Raw genomic sequence first — 22362 nt, forward strand, 5'->3', positions numbered from 1 at the left:
GGAGCAGAGCCGTGCACTTAAGGCTGAGGAGAGGGGGGGGGGTGAAGCACCGCGTTTGGTCTAGCAATGAGGAGAGAGGGAGGGTGAAGCACCGCGTTTGGTCTTGCAATGAGGAGAGAGGGTGAAGCACCGCATTTGGTCTAGCAATGAGGAGAGAGGGTGAAGCACCGCGTTTGGTCTAGCAATGAGGAGAGAGGGAGAGTGAAGCATCGCGTTTGGTCTAGCAATGAGGAGAGAGGGGGGGTGAAGCACCGCGTTTGGTCTAGCAATGAGGAGAGAGGGAGGGTGAAGCACCGCGTTTGGTCTAGCAATGAGGAGAGAGGGAGAGTGAAGCATAGCGTTTGGTCTAGCAATGAGGAGAGAGGGAGAGTGAAGCACCGCGTTTGGTCTAGCAATGAGGAGAGAGGGAGGGTGAAGCACCGCGTTTGGTCTAGCAATGAGGAGAGAGGGAGAGTGAAGCATAGCGTTTGGTCTAGCAATGAGGAGAGAGGGAGAGTGAAGCACCGCGTTTGGTCTAGCAATGAGGAGAGAGGGAGGGTGAAGCACCGCGTTTGGTCTAGCAATGAGGAGAGAGGGAGAGTGAAGCACCGCGTTTGGTCTAGCAATGAGGAGAGAGGGTGAAGCACCGCGTTTGGTCTAGCAATGAGGAGAGAGGGAGAGTGAAGCATCGCGTTTGGTCTAGCAATGAGGAGAGAGGGTGAAGCACCGCGTTTGGTCTAGCAATGAGGAGAGAGGGAGAGTGAAGCATCGCGTTTGGTCTAGCAATGAGGAGAGAGGGTGAAGCACCGCGTTTGGTCTAGCAATGAGGAGAGAGGGAGAGTGAAGCATCGCGTTTGGTCTAGCAATGAGGAGAGAGGGAGGGTGAAGCACCGCGTTTGGTCTAGCAATGAGGAGAGAGGGTGAAGCACCGCGTTTGGTCTAGCAATGAGGAGAGAGGGAGAGTGAAGCATCGCGTTTGGTCTAGCAATGAAGAGAGAGGGAGGGTGAAGCACCGCGTTTGGTCTAGCATCTCTCAGCCTCTCTTCTGCATTTAAGCTGCCGTGCCGTAAGAGGATGAGAGACATTCCCGCCATGAAGTGGCTATAATCTCACAGGTTTGCCCTACATATATGAGTCATGTTCCAGGATTCCCGTTCAAACACACCAGAGCCATGCCACACACAAACAGCTGTCGCATTTCTGTACGTTTGACATTACTTATGTACATTTACGTTATTTGGGACTCAATGCGTCTCTCTGACACTTTACAGAATCAATTAAGAAACATCCCAAAAAGCCTTTTTTTACTCGTATTTCTGTATTTTTCACTCATTGTCCACTCATACTGAGGCTTGTAAAACTATCAATGAAATCTCACAGATTCTCCTTTAATCTCATATATGTTAGCACGGTAAAATAAATCTTAAAATAAATAAAACAAGTCAAAAACTCTCAGCCTTCTCTTTATCCATCCATCCATCTACCCATCCATCACATTCACCATTTATATCTCTCCATATCTCTCCTTATCTGTCCATATCTCTCCATATCCGTCCATATCTCTCCATATCTCTCCATACCTCTCCATATCTGTCCATATCTCTCCATACCTCTCCATATCTCTCAATACCTCTCCATATCTCTCCATACCTCTCCATACCTCTCCATATCTCTCTATATCTCTCCATATCTGTCCATATCTCTCCATATCTCTCCATATCTGTCCATATCCGTCCATATCTGGTTGCTCTTTTCTTTCCAGCCTCCCCCTTTTTTCCTTTTTCTCACATTCTCACTCTGAATCACTCTCTCATTCTCTCTCTCTGAATCACTTGCTCACATTCTCACTCTGAATCACTCTCTCGCATTCTCTATCTGAATCATTCTCTCACATTCTCACTCTGACTCACTCTCTCACATTCTCACTCTGAATCACTCTCTCATTTCCTCTCTCTGAATCACTCTCTCACATTCTCACTCTGAATCACTCTCTCCTTTTCTCTCTCTGAATCACTCGCTCAAATTATCACTCTGACTCACTCTCTCACATTCTCACTCTGAATCACTCTCTCACATTCTCACTCTGAATCACTCTCACTCTGAATCACTCTCTCACATTCTCTCTCTGACAGCTCTGTGTTTTACATGTCCTCCCCAGGATTGAAAGAGAGAAAACGCATCATCCCCCCTTTGCCTGTCACACACAGACATCTGAACGTTTCCCCATTACGATGTGTGTGTGTGTGTGTGTGTGTGTGTGCATATATATAGTGTGTTTGCATGCACATATATGTGTGTGTCTATGTGTGTGTGTGTGCGCATATATATAGTGTGTTTGCATGAACATATGTGAGTGTGTGTGTGTGTGTGTGTGTGTGTGTGCGCGCACGTGCATATGTGTATAGTGCATGTGTGTGTGTGTGTGTGTGTGTGTGTGTGTGTGTGTGTGCGTGTGCATGTATATAGTGTGTAGTGTGTTTTGTATGCATGTGTATAGTGTGTGTGTGTGTGTGCGTGCGTGTGCACATGTGTATAGTGTGAGAGTGAGTGTGTGTGTGTGGGGGGGGGGGGGGGGGGCATACATGTATCATACTGTTTCATGACACCATAAAATACCTCCATATTTTGCTCTCTTTCTCTCTCTCCTGCCTCTCTTTCTCTCTCTCTCTCTCTCTCTGTCTCTCCTGCCTCTCTTTCTCTCTCTCTCTGTAGAGGGGTTCATTTTTATCTCTGTCTCAGTTTTCCCATAGTCTTGGCTTCTTATTGTCTTCATTGTTAATGTAAATATAATTGTAGCATCTTGGTCATTCTCCTTCTGTGTCTTACATTTACTCATGGATTACCTCTGATATGGGTCAAGACAACAAAAAAAGAACAGAAAAAAAAACAAGGGACATTTTAGTACTTTTGCTGAAGTATGATTCCTCCAAATGTGGTACTAATGTCTGTTACCATGGAAACCACCAGGCAGACCTGCATCGTGCAAGAGAGGAGTGAGAGCGATAAAACCTAATTTCAGCTCAAGGATAAAAATGGGACAAATATTTGAAACTTAACTATCGTGTGGTATTTAAAAGGTTTGGCTTATACTTTACTGATCCCTGCAGGCAAACTTAAACTGACAGATAACAAAAGTTTGGTGCCGTTTAGACTCATGAGCGTGTGTGTTTGTTTATCTGTGTGTATTTGTACATGTGTCTGTGCGGTCGCACGTGTCTGTGTGTGTGTGTGTGTGTGTGTGCGCGTGTGTGTCTGTGTCAGGGCTTCCATTAGCCGGTAATTACCGGTTTTTGCCTTGTAGAATTTATTGAAAAAATGCTAAATGGAAAACTTGCTGGTGAAAATGTCCAGTAATAATGCTCATACAAACCTACGAGAGTGACACAGCTTAGGCGCATTGAAAGCTGCAAAGACACATCGGAAGCGTTTGATTTCAAGTTGGCAGCACAGGGCTTTTCCACAATCAAAAATTGGAGAAAATAAAATGATACCTGGTAGCCTATAGGCTACATTTGATGCCATGTAGGTCTAACCTTTTTTTCTTAAACAGGCTACAAATGTTACAGGTTACAGATGTTTTGTAATAGCCTACATTTTAACGACTTAGCCTACATTTTAGCGATTTTATGCTGAGGTTTAGCTCAATCGTTACTGTTCGTTTTGCTTAATCATTACTGTTCATTAAATAGTCAAACTGATTTGAGGTTGTTGTCATTCTTTTGTCAACCTAGGTGTACATTCTATTTGCGTTTGTAACACAGACTGTTATTGAAATGTGACCAGTAAGTTTCAGATTTGTCCGGTAAAATGAATTTTTTCCTGACACTAGACTGGCAAGAGGAAATCCTAGAAGAAACCCTTGTGCGTGTGTGCGTGTGTGTGTGTGTGTGTGTGTGTGTGTTTGTACATGCCTGTGTGTGTGTGTGAAAATAAAATTCCAGAACAGCTGAGCACAAGATGGCATCTAGCGCTTAGATCATGTATACTGAGACACACAGCATAATACACAGTGTGTAGAGGTGAAGACAGATAGAGATAGTGTAATGTGTGTACAGTATAATGATAATAGAGTGATGTGTGTACAGTATAATGATAATAGAGTGATATGTGTACAGTATAATGATAATAGAGTGATGTGTGTACAGTATAATGGTGATAGAGTGATATGTGTACAGTATAATGATAATAGAGTGATGTGTGTACAGTATAATGATAATAGAGTGGTGTGTGTACAGTATAATGGTGATAGAGTGATGTGTGTACAGTATAATGATAATAGAGTGATATGTGTACAGTATAATGATAATAGAGTGATGTGTGTACAGTATAATGATAATAGAGTGGTGTGTGTACAGTATAATGGTGATAGAGTGATGTGTGTACAGTATAATGATAATAGAGTGATATGTGTACAGTATAATGATAATAGAGTGATGTGTGTACAGTATAATGATAATAGAGTGATATGTGTACAGTATATTGATCAAGATGGCGCCCACCGAGGCAGACGTCTTTGCGTCATCCTCCCGACACCGACGTTATTTATTATTTATTTTAGTCTTAGTACTTATCTTAAATGTACAGACCACTCTCACAAAAGTTAAATACAGCAGAGAGACACTCCTGGACATCGGCAAAGTTCGACACGAACTTAGCTTCAGTCTCTCGGACTTCGAATTTCTTCTGAGCTCGGACTCCAATGGCTACAACCGGCAAGGCCCAGCCACACCGGCCTCGGGTGAGCGGTGCAGCCGACGGGCAGAGCGGGCAAGGCAGAAGCGTGGCAAGAGAAGCGGGCTACATGCTAGGCTAAAGGCTAGAGCTACAAGACCGCCACTACCTAGCCTACTTCTAGCTAATGTCCGCTCCCTTGAAAACAAGATGGATGAGCTGGCGAGCTAGGATTACAACCCAGCGGGAGATCAGAGATTGCTGTGCTCTAATTCTCACGGAAACCTGGCTCTCGGACAGCACGCCAGACTCGGCTATTCAGCTACCAACTCACTCCGTCTGCCGTTGGGACTGTACAACGGCATCCGGAAAGAACAGAGGCGGTGGTATCTGCATCTACGTGAACAACAGGTGGTGTTCAGATGCACAGACTGTAGACAAAACACTGTTCAACTGACATAGAACTGCTGATGGTGAAGTGTAGACCCTTCTATCTGCCGAGGGAGTTCAGCACAGTATTCGTACTGGCTGTTTACATACCGCCGAGGGCAAACTCCGCGTTGGCGCTGGGGCCGCTGCACGACACGATCAGCAAACAAGAAACTGCACACCTGGACGCCGTGTTCATCGTAGCTGGCGATTTCAACCACTGCAACCTAAGGACTGTTCTCCCCAAGTACCATCAGCACGTGAACTTTCCGACGAGGGAGCGCAACATTCTCGATCAAGTCTACAGCAACGTGAGGGGCGCCTACAAGGCTGCACCGCGGCCGCACTTCGGACAGTCCGACCACATCACCGTGTTCCTCTACCCATCCTACCGACAACTACTCAAGCAAGCTCCACCAGTAAGTAAAGCTGTTAAAGTGTGGAATGAAGATACTCACCTGGTGCTTCAGGACTGCTTTGACAGTACAAACTGGGATGTGTTTAGAACTGCTGCGTTGAGAGAGGACTCTACTGTTGACCTAGAGGACTACGCTTCTGGGGTAACTGGCTACATCAGTACCTGCATTGAGAACATTGTTCCCACTAAACACTGCAGGAAATATCCCGACCAGAAACCTTGGATCAACAGGGAAGTCCGATCCATGTTACGTGCTCGCTCCAGTACAAAAGTACGAGTACAAAAAGGCCAGATATGACCTGCGTAAATCTATCAGAGAGGCCAAGAGACAATACAGACAGAAGCTGGAGGGATACTACACCACCGCAGACTCCCGGTGCATGTGGCAGGGCCTGCAGCACATCACAGACTACCAGCAGAGGAGCAGGATGGTCACAACCAGCCACGCCACACTGCCAGATGAGCTGAATGAGTTCTACGCTCGCTTTGAGGCCCTCAACACGGAACAACAGAGAGAGGCCTTGGCCACGGAGAACACACAGAATTCATCACTAACTGTGTCAGCGGCAGATGTGCGTGTGGCTCTGAGGAGATTAAACCCAAGGAAGGCGGCTGGCCCAGACAACATCCCAGGGCGTGCACTCAGGGTTTGCTCAGCAGAACTGGCTGATGTGTTTGCAGACATATTCAATCTGTCCCTCCAGCAAGCCACTGTGCCTTCCTGCTTCAAGTCCACCACCATTGTGCCCCTCCCAAAGAAAAGCACCGTGACCTGCCTGAATGACTATCGCCCTGTGGCACTCACTCCAATTGTGATGAAGTGCTTTGAAAGGATAGTCATGACTCACATCCAGGAGATCATTCCAGACACTTTAGACCCTCTACAGTTTGCTTACCGACGGAACCGGTCCACTGATGATGCAGTCAGCACTGCCATACACACAGCCCTCACACACCTAGAGGGCAAGGACACGTATGTCAGAATGCTGTTTATCGACTACAGCTCAGCATTCAATAGGTCATCCCCCATAAACTCTCTGAAAAGCTCCTCACCCTGGGACTGACACCCACCCTCTGCAACTGGGTACTGAACTTCCTAACGGACAGACCCCAGTCAGTCAGAGTTGGCAACCGCACGTCAAGAACAAGAACTGTAAGCACTGGGACCCCCAGGGCTGCGTGCTGAGCCCCCTGCTGTATACTCTCTTCACGCACGACTGCGTGGCCTCCCAGAACAACACCAGCATGATCAAGTTTGCTGATGACACAGCAGTCATTGGACTGATCACTGGAGGGGACGAGACAGTGTACAGGAGGGAGGTTGCAGATCTGGTGGCCTGGTGTCATAACAACAATCTCTCCCTTAATGCAGACAAGACCATGGAAATGATTGTTGACCAGAGGAGGCGAGGGGAGCTGCACACACCGCTTCACATAGGTGAGACTGAGGTGGAGAGGGTGAAAACCTTCAAATTCCTCGGCATTCACATCAGTGAGGATCTCACCTAGTCTCACAACACGCAGCACATCATCAGGAAGTCCCAACAACGACTGTACTTCCTGAGAAGGCTGAGGAAATTTGGCATGCCAGCCAAAATTCTCAGCAACTTCTACAGGAGTACGATCGAGAGCGTCCTTACCAGCTCCATCACAGTCTGGTATGGAAACTGCACTGCTCAGGACAGGAAGGCGCTCCAGCGTGTGATTAAATCTGCTCAGTCCATCTCAGGAGCAGCCTTCCCCCTGCTGCAGGACACCTACAACACCAGGGTCATCAAGAGGGCCCACAACATCATCAGGGACAATACACACCCCCAACATAACCTCTTCACACTTCTACCATCAGGCAAGCGCTATAGAAGTGTGAAGTCCAGAACATCAAGATTGACAAACAGCTTCTATCCACAGGCAATCAGGCTTGTGAATGATTCTTTCACACATGCCCCCTTCCAACCTCTTTGACTGGTGGGCCACTGACTGGAAACACACACTACGTAACGAACACTAAACTCTGCAGACACAAGACAGCTGTTAGTGCTGCTGTCCCACCACTGTCATCATGTAATATTGCACAATGCACTTTATGACTGCTGCTCTCTGCCCCCTTGCACATACTGCGCATGTACTGCGACATTGCACATTCATCTACCTCACTTCTCTTTTTTATATAAGTTTCCTCTGCTATTTATATCGGCTCCATATAAGATTTTTTTTTCTACTTATTTATATATTGTCTATTCACACTCGTCTGGTAACGGAGGATGAGCAAAGCAAGAATTTCATTGTACAGTGTAACTGCCTGTTTTGCTGTGCACATGACAATAAAACTCTTGAAATAATGGTGATAGAGTGATATGTGTACAGTATAATGGTGATAGAGTGATGTGTGTACAGTATAATGATAATAGAGTGATATGTGTACAGTATAATGATAATAGAGTGATGTGTGTACAGTATAATGATAATAGAGTGATGTGTGTACAGTATAATGGTGATAAAGTGATATGTGTACAGTATAATGATAATAGAGTGATGTGTGTACAGTATAATGGTGATAGAGTGATATGTGTACAGTATAATGATAATAGAGTGATATGTGTACAGTATAATGGTGATAGAGTGATGTGTGTACAGTATAATGATAATAGAGTGATGTGTGTACAGTATAATGATAATAGAGTGATATGTGTTTGTAGGGTTTGTATGTATAGGTATGTCTGTATAGATCTGTATGTAGGTAGGGTTTGTACATATGGGCAGTAGGTGATGGCCCAATGGCCAATGGGGGAGATGGCCCCGATGGCCACTGACACTATTCCATAGAGTATATAGGGGGATTGCAGGTTAACAAGGGGGATGCATTTTGGTCATTTTGCTAACAAGGGGGATGGCATCCCCCCTAATCCTCCTAGAAATTGCCTACTGTGTATGGGTATGTCTGCATAGGTTTGTATGTCTGTACAGGTCTGTATGTGGGTAGGGTTTGTATGTGTAAGTATGTCTGTATAGGTTTGTACGTAGGTAGGGTTTATATGTGTAAGTATGTCTGTCTGTAGGTTTGTATGTCTGTATAGGTTTGTATGTATGGGTATGTCTGTACAGGTTTGTATGTAGGTAGGGTTTGTATATATAAGTATGTTTGTATGTGTTTGACAAACATGCTGAATGAGCAGTTATCACAGACACACACACACACACACACACATCCAAACACACACATATACACACAGCTTAACAAAGACCTACCAACATGATCTTTAGTTACAGCCCCTCAGTGACCGTCTGACCTATTTACCTCTTCTTGTCCCTCTCCCTCCCGTTACCTTAATTGAACTACTGTTGACTTACCCCTGTAAAATACTAACTTACTGTTGACTTATACCTGTAAAGTGCTAACTTACTGTTGATTTACCCCTGTAAAATGCTAACTTACTGTTGACTTACCCCTGTAAAGTGCTAACTTACTGTTGACTTACCCCTGTAAAGTGCTAACTTACTGTTGACTTACCCCTGTAAAGTGCTAACTTACTGTTGACTTATACCTGTAAAACGCTAACTTACTGTTGACTTACCCCTGTAAAGTGCTAACTTACTGTTGACTTATACCTGTAAAACGCTAACTTACTGTTGACTTACCCCTGTAAAGTGCTAACTTACTGTTGACTTATACCTGTAAAATGCTAACTTACTGTTGATTTACCCCTGTAAAATGCTAACTTACTGTTGACTTACCCCTGTAAAGTGCTAACTTACTGTTGACTTACCCCTGTAAAATGCTAACTTACTGTTGATTTACCCCTGTAAAATGCTAACTTACTGTTGACTTATACCTGTAAAACGCTAACTTACTGTTGACTTACCCCTGTAAAGTGCTAACTTCCTGTTGACTTACCCCTGTAAAGTGCTAACTTACTGTTGACTTACCCCTGTAAAATGCTAACTTACTGTTGATTTACCCCTGTAAAATGCTAACTTACTGTTGACTTACCCCTGTAAAGTGCTAACTTACTGTTGACTTACCCCTGTAAAGTGCTAACTTACTGTTGACTTATACCTGTAAAACGCTAACTTACTGTTGTCATGCCCCTGTAAAACACTAATTTACTGTTGACACATGCCTGTAAAACACTAGCTTACGGTTGACTTGTCCCGGTAAAACACTAACTTACTGTTGACTTTTCCCTGTAAAACACTAATTTACTGTTGACACATGCCTGTAAAACACTAACTTCCTGTTGACACATCCCTGTAAAACACTAACTTATGGAATACAGTATAGTTGTACCATATAATGGTGCAGGGGCACCTGCAGGATTTCATCTTAGGGTACGCACAGAAACCTGACCACAAAAGTGCACTTGCACACACATGCACGCACGTACACAGACACATACACACACACACAAACACACACGCACACACACACATTGAGAGAGAGCTGAGAGAGAAATGCCACTGACTGATTAATGAATAATTAAATCTTGCCCACCTATCTGAAGTTTACTCTCCTTCTCCTGGTCACATCAAATTGTTTGAGCACTTCCTCACAGTCTATTTTCATTTCAGGATGAATGTTCCTAAGGGCAAGTCCAGTGAGTCTGCCGTCTGTCATCGTGTTGAGTAAATACGTCTTTAAACGCCTCAGAGTCGTAAACGAGCGCTCGGCAGAGGCCGTTGACACTGGCATAGTTAGCAGGGCTTTCGGCGCACAGCGCACGTTGGGGTAGAGCTCTGCCGTGCTCTTAGTTCTAACATGAACTAGCCGGCATAGGACTGTCATTGGTGATCATTTGGGGGGAAAGCGCCACATTTGAAAAGATCAAATTTAAGATTCTACGCACCAGCTATTCAGTCAGATTTCCCTTACGTGTGTATTTGCACAACAAGAGGCAAAGGTTTCATGACACCAACCTCCTTTACGGCTGTTTCTATGGTAGCGACGGCAACAGACCCGACATTGATCACATAGACTAATTGAAGACCGTTTAGCCGGAGGAGAAATATGAAGTGAACTTTCACATGATCTGTGAATATCAGTAAACACTCAGAGGTGGTCACCATGTCATTCCCCACTCACAAATCGGGAATCTCATGGTACACACTGTGCATACAGCCATATAGCTACAGGTGCCCGTGTAATGGTGATGTTAAATTGAAATCACATTTAAATCATCCTGTTCTTCTTAATACAACACCTACAGTTGCATGAAACATTACTGGGGTAACTAAGTAAATACTTATGACAAGACAAATAAGATAATAATTATTCTTTGTTTCTTGTCTCTTTACCCCCCCCCCCCCATATCTCTATCTTCCATTCTTGACCTCTTATTCTCCCTCAGTGTTTCATCTGTACCCCCATACCTCCACCGCATCTCTCTCTCTCTCTCTCTCTCTCTCTCTCTCTCTCTCTCTCTCACACTCATTCTAGATTGGTCAATCAGGTCTTTCTGTAGTGAATTTTGCTGTTAATTTAATTACATTAGAGAGAGCCTAAGGGTGGAGTTCCAAGAGGAAGAGAAAAGAGATAGTGTGCTGACCCCCACAGCATCCTAATTCTCCAATTTTCCTGGTTTTCCACAGAATGAATAAAAGAAAGAATTAGTGTTATTAATATAAGTAATTAATATAAGTAATCATAATTTAATCATAAGTTATATGTGGCTGGACTGTGTGTGTGTGTGTGTGCATGTACATGATACAAATATAGAGCAAATAATAGGCAAGGATTAGGAGATAATATTTACACCTGGTCAGACAGAAAACAGAGGGTCCACAAACAATTAACCCAGCTAAGGACCAAACATCACAACTCAACCCTTAGAAAAGAATAATCATCCGAGTCCTCACTACTAACCACTAATCATCACAGTCATCAGTACTAACCACTAATCATCACAGTCATCAGTACTAACCACTAATCATCACAGTCATCACTAATAATCACTAAACATCACAGTCATCAGTACTAACCACTAATTATCACAGTCATCACTAATAACCACTAATCATCACAGTCATCACTAATAATCACTAAACATCACAGTCATCAGTAATAACCACTAATCATCACAGTCATCAGTACTAACCACTAATCATCACAGTCATCAGTACTGACCACTAATCGTCACAGTCATCAGTACTGACCACTAATCATCACAGTCATCAGTACTGACCACTGATCATCACAGTCATCAGTACTAACCACTAATCATCACAGTCATCAGTACTAACCACTAAACATCACAGTCCTCAGTACTAACCACTAATCATCACAGTCATCACTAATAATCACTAAACATCACAGTCATCAGTAATAACCACTAATCATCCCAGTCATCACTAACAACCACTAAACATCACAGTCATCACTAATAATCACTAAACATCACAGTCATCAGTACTAACCACTAATCATCACAGTCCTCAGTACTAACCACTAATCATCACAGTCATCACTAATAATCACTAAACATCACAGTCATCAGTACTAACCACTAATTATCACAGTCATCACTAATAACCACTAAACATCATAGTCATCACTAATAATCACTAAACATCACAGTCATCAGTACTAACCACTAATCATCACAGTCCTCAGTACTAACCACTAATCATCACAGTCATCAGTACTAACCACTAATCATCACAGTCATCAGTACTAACCACTAATCATCACAGTCATCACTAATAACCACTAATCATCACAGTCATCAGTACTAACCACTAATCATCACAGTCATCAGTACTGACCACTAATCATCACAGTCATCAGTACTAACCACTAATCATCACAGTCATCAGTACTGACCACTAATCATCACAGTCATCACTAATAACCACTAATCATCACAGTCATCAGTACTAACCACTAATCATCACAGTCATCAGTACTGACCACTAATCATCACAGTCATCAGTACTGACCACTAATCATCACAGTCATCAGTACTAACCACTAATCATCACAGTCATCAGTACTAACCACTAATCATCACAGTCATCAGTACTAACCACTAATCATCACAGTCATCAGTACTGACCACTAATCATCACAGTCATCAGTACTGACCACTAATCATCACAGTCATCAGTACTGACCACTGATCATCACAGTCATCAGTACTAACCACTAATCATCACAGTCATCAGTACTAACCACTAAACATCACAGTCATCAGTACTAACCACTAATCATCACAGTCATCACTAATAATCACTAAACATCACAGTCATCAGTAATAACCACTAATCATCCCAGTCATCACTAATAACCACTAAACATCACAGTCATCACTAATAATCACTAAACATCACAGTCATCAGTACTAACCACTAATCATCACAGTCCTCAGTACTAACCACTAATCATCACAGTCATCAGTACTAACCACTAAACATCACAGTCATCAGTACTAACCACTAAACATCACAGTCATCACTAATAATCACTAATCATCACAGTCATCAGTACTAACCACTAATCATCACAGTCATCACTAATAATCACTAATCATCACAGTCATCAGTACTAACCACTAATCATCACAGTCCTCAGTACTAACCACTAATCATCACAGTCATCAGTACTAACCACTAATCATCACAGTCATCACTAATAACCACTAATCATCACAGTCATCAGTACTAACCACTAATCATCACAGTCATCAGTACTAACCACTAAACATCACGCTTTTCGATACTGACCACTAATCATCACAGTTTTCGATATTAACTGCTGATAGTACATTTGTCATTAGTAAAAAACCAACAACACATTAAAGTCATCCCCACCACACCCCACAGATTGCTGAAGTGTCCTACACATTGACAATCCCAGTATATGTGCTTTTAGAGAACCACATGTTGCAGTACATGCACTTTAAGATAACCAAACAGATAACAAGATAACAAACCATTTTTATGTTCTGCTGCTCTATCTCAGGGGGCTGAGGAAGAGTAATTTTTCATTTAAAAAAAGGGGGGGAAGTGTGTGTGTGTGTGTGTGTGTGTGTGTGTGTGTGTGTAACCCTGACACTGTATGACCCCAACACTAACACTCTCTGATTACATGATGACAGTGATGATGAAGAAGTTGATGATGATGATGATGATGATGATTATGATGATGATGCTGATGGTGGCCCTGTGAGCGTAATGATGATGATGATGATGATGATGAAGTCGATGTTATTCTTGATGATTATGATGATGATGATGATGATTATGATGAAGATGCTGATGGTGGCCCTGTGAGCGTAATGATGATGATGATGATGATGATGATGATGATGTTGTTCTTGATGATGATGATGATGATGATGAAGTCGATGTTATTCTTGATGATTATGATGATGATGATGATTATGATGAAGATGCTGATGGTGGCCCTGTGAGCGTAATGATGATGATGATGATGATGATGATGATGTTGTTCTTGATGATGATGATGATGATGATGAAGTCGGTGTTATTCTTGATGATTATGATGATGATGATGATTATGATGAAGATGCTGATGGTGGCCCTGTGAGCGTAATGATGATGATGATGATGATGATGGCTATGGCAAGAATGACGATAATAAAGTCCTTCTTCCTTTCCATTCATGTGACATGTCTCTCACTGACCTGCCCACCAATAGGAACTCTCCCACCAGGTTCTGTCGCCTCATGGCCATGAGGATCCCACGCACCGTCATGCCCTCGCAGAAGCAGGCAACCACACGAGCCTTAGGCAGATGGATGCGCAGCTTCAAAAGCAGGCGGTCAAAGTTCTGCTCTCCAGCGTTACTCCAGATCTTATCAGAGTGAGCAATGCAGATGCCCTCTTTCGCCGCCATCTCCTTAAACGCCTCCATGCCACTCTCGCCATAGTTCCCTAAGAGACCCAAGAGAGAGAGAAATCACACACAGACACACACACACACACACATTTAATGTAAGAAATCCCCCTGATCTGTTCTTTATTTCTGTGTGTGAGTGTGTGATTATGTGATCATGTGAGAATGTGATTATGTGAGTATGTGATCATGTGAGTATGTGATCATGTGAGTATGTGATCATGTGAGTATGTGATCATGTGAGTATGTGATTATGTGATTATGTGAGTATGTGATTATATGAGTATGAGAGTATATGATTATGTGAGTATGTGATCATGTGATTATGTGAGAATGTGAGTATGTGATTATGTGATTATGTGAGTATGTGATTATATGAGTATGAGAGTATATGATTATGTGAGTATGTGATCATGTGATTATGTGAGAATGTGAGTATGAGAGTATATGATTATGTGAGTATGTGATCATGTGATTATGTGAGAATGTGAGTATATGATTATGTGAGTATGTGATCATGTGAGTATGTGATTATGTGAGTATGCGATCATGTGAGTATATGATTATGTGATTATGTGAGTATGTGATCATGTGAGAATGTGATTATGTGAGTATGAGAGTATATGATTATGTGAGTATGTGATCATGTGATTATGTGAGAATGTGAGTATATGATTATGTGATTATATGATCCTGTGAGTATGTGAGTATGTGATTATGTGAGTATGGGATCATGTGAGTATGTGATTATGTGAGTGTGATTATGTGAGTATGTCATTATGTGAGTGTGTGATCATGTGAGTATGTGATTATGTGAGTATGTCATTATGTGAGTATGTCATTATGTGAGTGTGTGATCATGTGAGCTATCTGTGAATAGTTGTCCTGCCAACTCATGCTCATATGTTTAGCAATATATGAAAAGAAATTCTCCCTACACCTTTGCTATAAGAAGTACAGCTGAATCAAACTGATGTTGTTGTGAATGAAACTGTAGCAGTGTTTTTATTCAGCAATATATTTTCATGAAGTGGAAGGTCAGTCACATTCTTCCACAGGTCAGTGTTTGTATGCTAAACTTCCAAACAATTCTAAATGCTAAGCGGGGGTCTCTCCCTGTTCCTCCATCTGCTCCTCATCAATTTATGAACATCAATTTATGAACATCTATAAAGGCTACAGCTCTCTAAATGTCTGCTCAACATATCCTTCATCTATAGGTCTACAGCTCTCTAAATGTCAGCTCAACATACTCTTCATCTATAAGTCTACAGCTCTCTAAATGTCAGCTCAACATATCCTTCATCTATAAGTCTACAGCTCTCTAAATGTCAGCTCAACATACCCTTCATCTATAAAGTCTACAGCTCTCTAAATGTCAGCTCATCATACCCTTCATCTGTAAGTCTACAGCTCTCTAAATGTCAGCTCATCATACTCTTCATCTATAAGTCTACAGCTCTCTAAATGTCAGCTCAACATACTCTTCATCTATAAAGTCTACAGCTCTCTAAATGTCAGCTGAATATATCCTTCATCTATAAAGTCTACAGCTCTCTAAATGTCAGCTCAACATATCCTTCATCTATAAAGTCTACAGCTCTCTAAATGTCAGCTCAACATACTCTTCATCTATAAGTCTACAGCTCTCTAAATGTCAGCTCAACATACTCTTCATCTATAAAGTCTACAGCTCTCTAAATGTCAGCTCAACATATCCTTCATCTGTAAGTCTACAGCTCTCTAAATGTCTGCTCAACATACTCTTCATCTGTAAGTCTACAGCTCTCTAAATATCAGCTCAACATACTCTTCATCTATAAAGTCTACAGCTCTCTAAATGTCAGCTCAACATATCCTTCATCTATAAAGTCTACAGCTCTCTAAATGTCAGCTCAACATATCCTTCATCTATAAAGTCTACAGCTCTCTAAATGTCAGCTCAACATACTCTTCATCTATAAGTCTACAGCTCTCTAAATGTCAGCTCAACATACTCTTCACCTATAAGTCTACAGCTCTCTAAATGTCAGCTCAACATACTCTTCATCTATAAAGTCTACAGCTCTCTAAATGTCAGCTCAACATACTCTTCATCTATAAGTCTACAGCTCTCTAAATGTCAGCTCAACATATCCTTCATCTATAAGTCTACAGCTCTCTAAATGTCAGCTCAACATACTCTTCATCTATAAGTCTACAGCTCTCTAAATGTCAGCTCAACATATCCTTCATCTATAAAGTCTACAGCTCTCTAAATGTCTGCTCATCATACCCTTCATCTATAAAGTCTACAGCTCTCTAAATGTCTGCTCATCATACTCTTCATCTATAAAGTCTACAGCTCTCTAAATGTCAGCTCATCATACTCTTCATCTATAAAGTCTACAGCTCTCTAAATGTCAGCTCATCATACTCTTCATCTATAAGTCTACAGCTCTCTAAATGTCAGCTCATCATACTCTTCATCTGTAAGTCTACAGCTCTCTAAATGTCAGCTCAACATATCCTTCATCTATAAAGTCTACAGCTCTCTAAATGTCAGCTCAACATATCCTTCATCTGTAAGTCTACAGCTCTCTAAATGTCTGCTCAACATACTCTTCATCTGTAAGTCTACAGCTCTCTAAATGTCTGCTCAACATACTCTTCATCTGTAAGTCTACAGCTCTCTAAATGTCAGCTCAACATACTCTTCATCTATAAAGTCTACAGCTCTCTAAATGTCAGCTCATCATACTCTTCATCTGTAAGTCTACAGCTCTCTAAATGTCAGCTCATCATACTCTTCATCTATAAGTCTACAGCTCTCTAAATGTCTGCTCAACATATCCTTCATCTATAAAGTCTACAGCTCTTTAAATGTCTGCTCAACATACTCTTCATCTATAAAGTCTACAGCTCTCTCAATGTCAGCTCAACATACTCTTCATCTATAAAGTCTACAGCTCTCTAAATGTCAGCTCAACATACTCTTCATCTATAAAGTCTACAGCTCTCTCAATGTCAGCTCAACATACTCTTCATCTATAAAGTCTACAGCTCTCTAAATGTCAGCTCAACATACTCTTCATCTATAAAGTCTACAGCTCTCTAAATGTCAGCTCATCATACTCTTCATCTGTAAGTCTACAGCTCTCTAAATGTCAGCTCAACATATCCTTCATCTATAAAGTCTACAGCTCTCTAAATGTCAGCTCATCATACTCTTCATCTATAAAGTCTACAGCTCTCTAAATGTCAGCTCAACATACCCTTCATCTATAAAGTCTACAGCTCTCTAAATGTCAGCTCAACATACTCTTCATCTATAAAGTCTACAGCTCTCTAAATGTCAGCTCAACATACTCTTCATCTGTAAGTCTACAGCTCTCTAAATGTCAGCTCAACATACTCTTCATCTATAAAGTCTACAGCTCTCTAAATGTCAGCTCATCATACTCTTCATCTGTAAGTCTACAGCTCTCTAAATGTCTGCTCAACATACTCTTCATCTATAAGTCTACAGCTCTCTAAATGTCAGCTCAACATATCCTTCATCTATAAAGTCTACAGCTCTCTAAATGTCTGCTCAACATACTTTTCATCTATAAGTCTACAGCTCTCTAAATGTCAGCTCAACATACTCTTCATCTATAATTCTACAGCTCTCTAAATGTCAGCTCATCATACTCTTCATCTATAAAGTCTACAGCTCTCTAAATGTCAGCTCATCATACTCTTCATCTATAAAGTCTACAGCTCTCTAAATGTCAGCTCATCATACTCTTCATCTATAAAGTCTACAGCTCTCTAAATGTCAGCTCATCATACTCTTCATCTGTAAGTCTACAGCTCTCTAAATGTCAGCTCAACATATCCTTCATCTATAAAGTCTACAGCTCTCTAAATGTCAGCTCAACATATCCTTCATCTGTAAGTCTACAGCTCTCTAAATGTCAGCTCAACATATCCTTCATCTGTAAGTCTACAGCTCTCTAAATGTCTGCTCAACATACTCTTCATCTGTAAGTCTACAGCTCTCTAAATGTCTGCTCAACATACTCTTCATCTGTAAGTCTACAGCTCTCTAAATGTCAGCTCAACATACTCTTCATCTATAAAGTCTACAGCTCTCTAAATGTCAGCTCATCATACTCTTCATCTGTAAGTCTACAGCTCTCTAAATGTCAGCTCATCATACTCTTCATCTATAAGTCTACAGCTCTCTAAATGTCTGCTCAACATATCCTTCATCTATAAAGTCTACAGCTCTTTAAATGTCTGCTCAACATACTCTTCATCTATAAAGTCTACAGCTCTCTCAATGTCAGCTCAACATACTCTTCATCTATAAAGTCTACAGCTCTCTAAATGTCAGCTCAACATACTCTTCATCTATAAAGTCTACAGCTCTCTCAATGTCAGCTCAACATACTCTTCATCTATAAAGTCTACAGCTCTCTAAATGTCAGCTCAACATACTCTTCATCTATAAAGTCTACAGCTCTCTAAATGTCAGCTCATCGTACTCTTCATCTGTAAGTCTACAGCTCTCTAAATGTCAGCTCAACATATCCTTCATCTATAAAGTCTACAGCTCTCTAAATGTCAGCTCATCATACTCTTCATCTATAAAGTCTACAGCTCTCTAAATGTCAGCTCAACATACCCTTCATCTATAAAGTCTACAGCTCTCTAAATGTCAGCTCAACATACTCTTCATCTATAAAGTCTACAGCTCTCTAAATGTCAGCTCAACATACTCTTCATCTGTAAGTCTACAGCTCTCTAAATGTCAGCTCAACATACTCTTCATCTATAAAGTCTACAGCTCTCTAAATGTCAGCTCATCATACTCTTCATCTGTAAGTCTACAGCTCTCTAAATGTCTGCTCAACATACTCTTCATCTATAAGTCTACAGCTCTCTAAATGTCAGCTCAACATATCCTTCATCTATAAAGTCTACAGCTCTCTAAATGTCTGCTCAACATACTTTTCATCTATAAGTCTACAGCTCTCTAAATGTCAGCTCAACATACTCTTCATCTATAATTCTACAGCTCTCTAAATGTCAGCTCATCATACTCTTCATCTATAAAGTCTACAGCTCTCTAAATGTCAGCTCATCATACTCTTCATCTATAAAGTCTACAGCTCTCTAAATGTCAGCTCATCATACTCTTCATCTATAAAGTCTACAGCTCTCTAAATGTCAGCTCATCATACTCTTCATCTATAAAGTCTACAGCTCTCTAAATGTCAGCTCATCATACTCTTCATCTATAAAGTCTACAGCTCTCTAAATGTCAGCTCATCATACTCTTCATCTATAAAGTCTACAGCTCTCTAAATGTCAGCTCAACATACTCTTCATCTATAAGTCTACAGCTCTCTAAATGTCAGCTCAACATACTCTTCATCTATAAGTCTACAGCTCTCTAAATGTCAGCTCATCATACTCTTCATCTATAAGTCTACAGCTCTCTAAATGTCAGCTCATCATACTCTTCATCTATAAAGTCTACAGCTCTCTAAATGTCAGCTCATCATACTCTTCATCTATAAAGTCTACAGCTCTCTAAATGTCAGCTCATCATACCCTACATCTATAAAGTCTACAGCTCTCTAAATGTCAGCTCATCATACTCTTCATCTATAAAGTCTACAGCTCTCTAAATGTCAGCTCATCATACTCTTCATCTATAAAGTCTACAGCTCTCTAAATGTCAGCTCATCATACTCTTCATCTATAAAGTCTACAGCTCTCTAAATGTCAGCTCATCATACTCTTCATCTATAAAGTCTACAGCTCTCTAAATGTCAGCTCATCATACTCTTCATCTATAAGTCTACAGCTCTCTAAATGTCAGCTCAACATACTCTTCATCTATAAAGTCTACAGCTCTCTAAATGTCAGCTCATCATACTCTTCATCTATAAAGTCTACAGCTCTCTAAATGTCAGCTCATCATACTCTTCATCTATAAAGTCTACAGCTCTCTAAATGTCAGCTCAACATACTCTTCATCTATAAAGTCTACAGCTCTCTAAATGTCAGCTCATCATACTCTTCATCTATAAAGTCTACAGCTCTCTAAATGTCAGCTCATCATACTCTTCATCTATAAAGTCTACAGCTCTCTAAATGTCAGCTCATCATACTCTTCATCTATAAAGTCTACAGCTCTCTAAATGTCAGCTCAACATACTCTTCATCTATAAAGTCTACAGCTCTCTAAATGTCAGCTCATCATACTCTTCATCTATAAGTCTACAGCTCTCTAAATGTCAGCTCATCATACCCTTCATCTATAAAGTCTACAGCTCTCTAAATGTCAGCTCATCATACTCTTCATCTATAAAGTCTACAGCTCTCTAAATGTCAGCTCAACATACTCTTCATCTGTAAGTCTACAGCTCTCTAAATGTCAGCTCATCATACTCTTCATCTATAAGTCTACAGCTCTCTAAATGTCAGCTCATCATACTCTTCATCTATAAGTCTACAGCTCTCTAAATGTCAGCTCAACATACTCTTCATCTATAAAGTCTACAGCTCTCTAAATGTCAGCTCATCATACTCTTCATCTATAAAGTCTACAGCTCTCTAAATGTCAGCTCATCATACTCTTCATCTATAAAGTCTACAGCTCTCTAAATGTCAGCTCATCATACTCTTCATCTATAAAGTCTACAGCTCTCTAAATGTCAGCTCATCATACTCTTCATCTATAAAGTCTACAGCTCTCTAAATGTCAGCTCATCATACTCTTCATCTATAAAGTCTACAGCTCTCTAAATGTCTGCTCAACATACCCTTCATCTATAAAGTCTACAGCTCTCTAAATGTCAGCTCATCATACTCTTCATCTATAAAGTCTACAGCTCTCTAAATGTCAGCTCATCATACTCTTCATCTATAAGTCTACAGCTCTCTAAATGTCAGCTCAACATACTCTTCATCTATAAGTCTACAGCTCTCTAAATGTCAGCTCATCATACTCTTCATCTATAAAGTCTACAGCTCTCTAAATGTCAGCTCATCATACTCTTCATCTATAAAGTCTACAGCTCTCTAAATGTCAGCTCATCATACTCTTCATCTATAAAGTCTACAGCTCTCTAAATGTCTGCTCAACATACCCTTCATCTATAAAGTCTACAGCTCTCTAAATGTCAGCTCATCATACTCTTCATCTATAAAGTCTACAGCTCTCTAAATGTCAGCTCATCATACTCTTCATCTATAAAGTCTACAGCTCTCTAAATGTCAGCTCATCATACTCTTCATCTATAAAGTCTACAGCTGTCTAAATGTCAGCTCATCATACCCTTCATCTATAAAGTCTACAGCTCTCTAAATGTCAGCTCATCATACTCTTCATCTATAAAGTCTACAGCTCTCTAAATGTCAGCTCATCATACTCTTCATCTATAAGTCTACAGCTCTCTAAATGTCAGCTCAACATACTCTTCATCTGTAAGTCTACAGCTCTCTAAATGTCAGCTCATCATACTCTTCATCTATAAAGTCTACAGCTCTCTAAATGTCAGCTCATCATACTCTTCATCTATAAAGTCTACAGCTGTCTAAATGTCAGCTCATCATACCCTTCATCTATAAAGTCTACAGCTCTCTAAATGTCAGCTCATCATACTCTTCATCTATAAGTCTACAGCTCTCTAAATGTCAGCTCAACATACTCTTCATCTATAAAGTCTACAGCTCTCTAAATGTCAGCTCATCATACTCTTCATCTATAAAGTCTACAGCTCTCTAAATGTCAGCTCATCATACTCTTCATCTATAAAGTCTACAGCTCTCTAAATGTCAGCTCAACATACTCTTCATCTGTAAGTCTACAGCTCTCTAAATGTCAGCTCAACATACTCTTCATCTATAAAGTCTACAGCTCTCTAAATGTCAGCTCATCATACTCTTCATCTGTAAGTCTACAGTTCTCTAAATGTCTGCTCAACATACTCTTCATCTATAAGTCTACAGCTCTCTAAATGTCAGCTCAACATACTCT

General features: G+C 41.0%; 1 protein-coding gene across 1 annotated transcript in view; it reads right to left on the reverse strand.

Moving 5' to 3' along the window:
- The window catches only part of grm5b (glutamate receptor, metabotropic 5b), a 101424-nt gene that overhangs the window by 46202 nt on the left and 32860 nt on the right, over positions 1 to 22362 (reverse strand). The window contains exon 2 of the mRNA XM_030776654.1: positions 14134 to 14383. Coding sequence (XP_030632514.1) covers positions 14134 to 14383 — 250 coding nt within the window. The remainder of the gene's footprint in view (positions 1 to 14133; positions 14384 to 22362) is intronic.

The sequence above is a fragment of the Chanos chanos genome, chromosome 6 (assembly GCF_902362185.1).
Source record: "Chanos chanos chromosome 6, fChaCha1.1, whole genome shotgun sequence".
Taxonomy (NCBI): domain Eukaryota; kingdom Metazoa; phylum Chordata; class Actinopteri; order Gonorynchiformes; family Chanidae; genus Chanos; species Chanos chanos.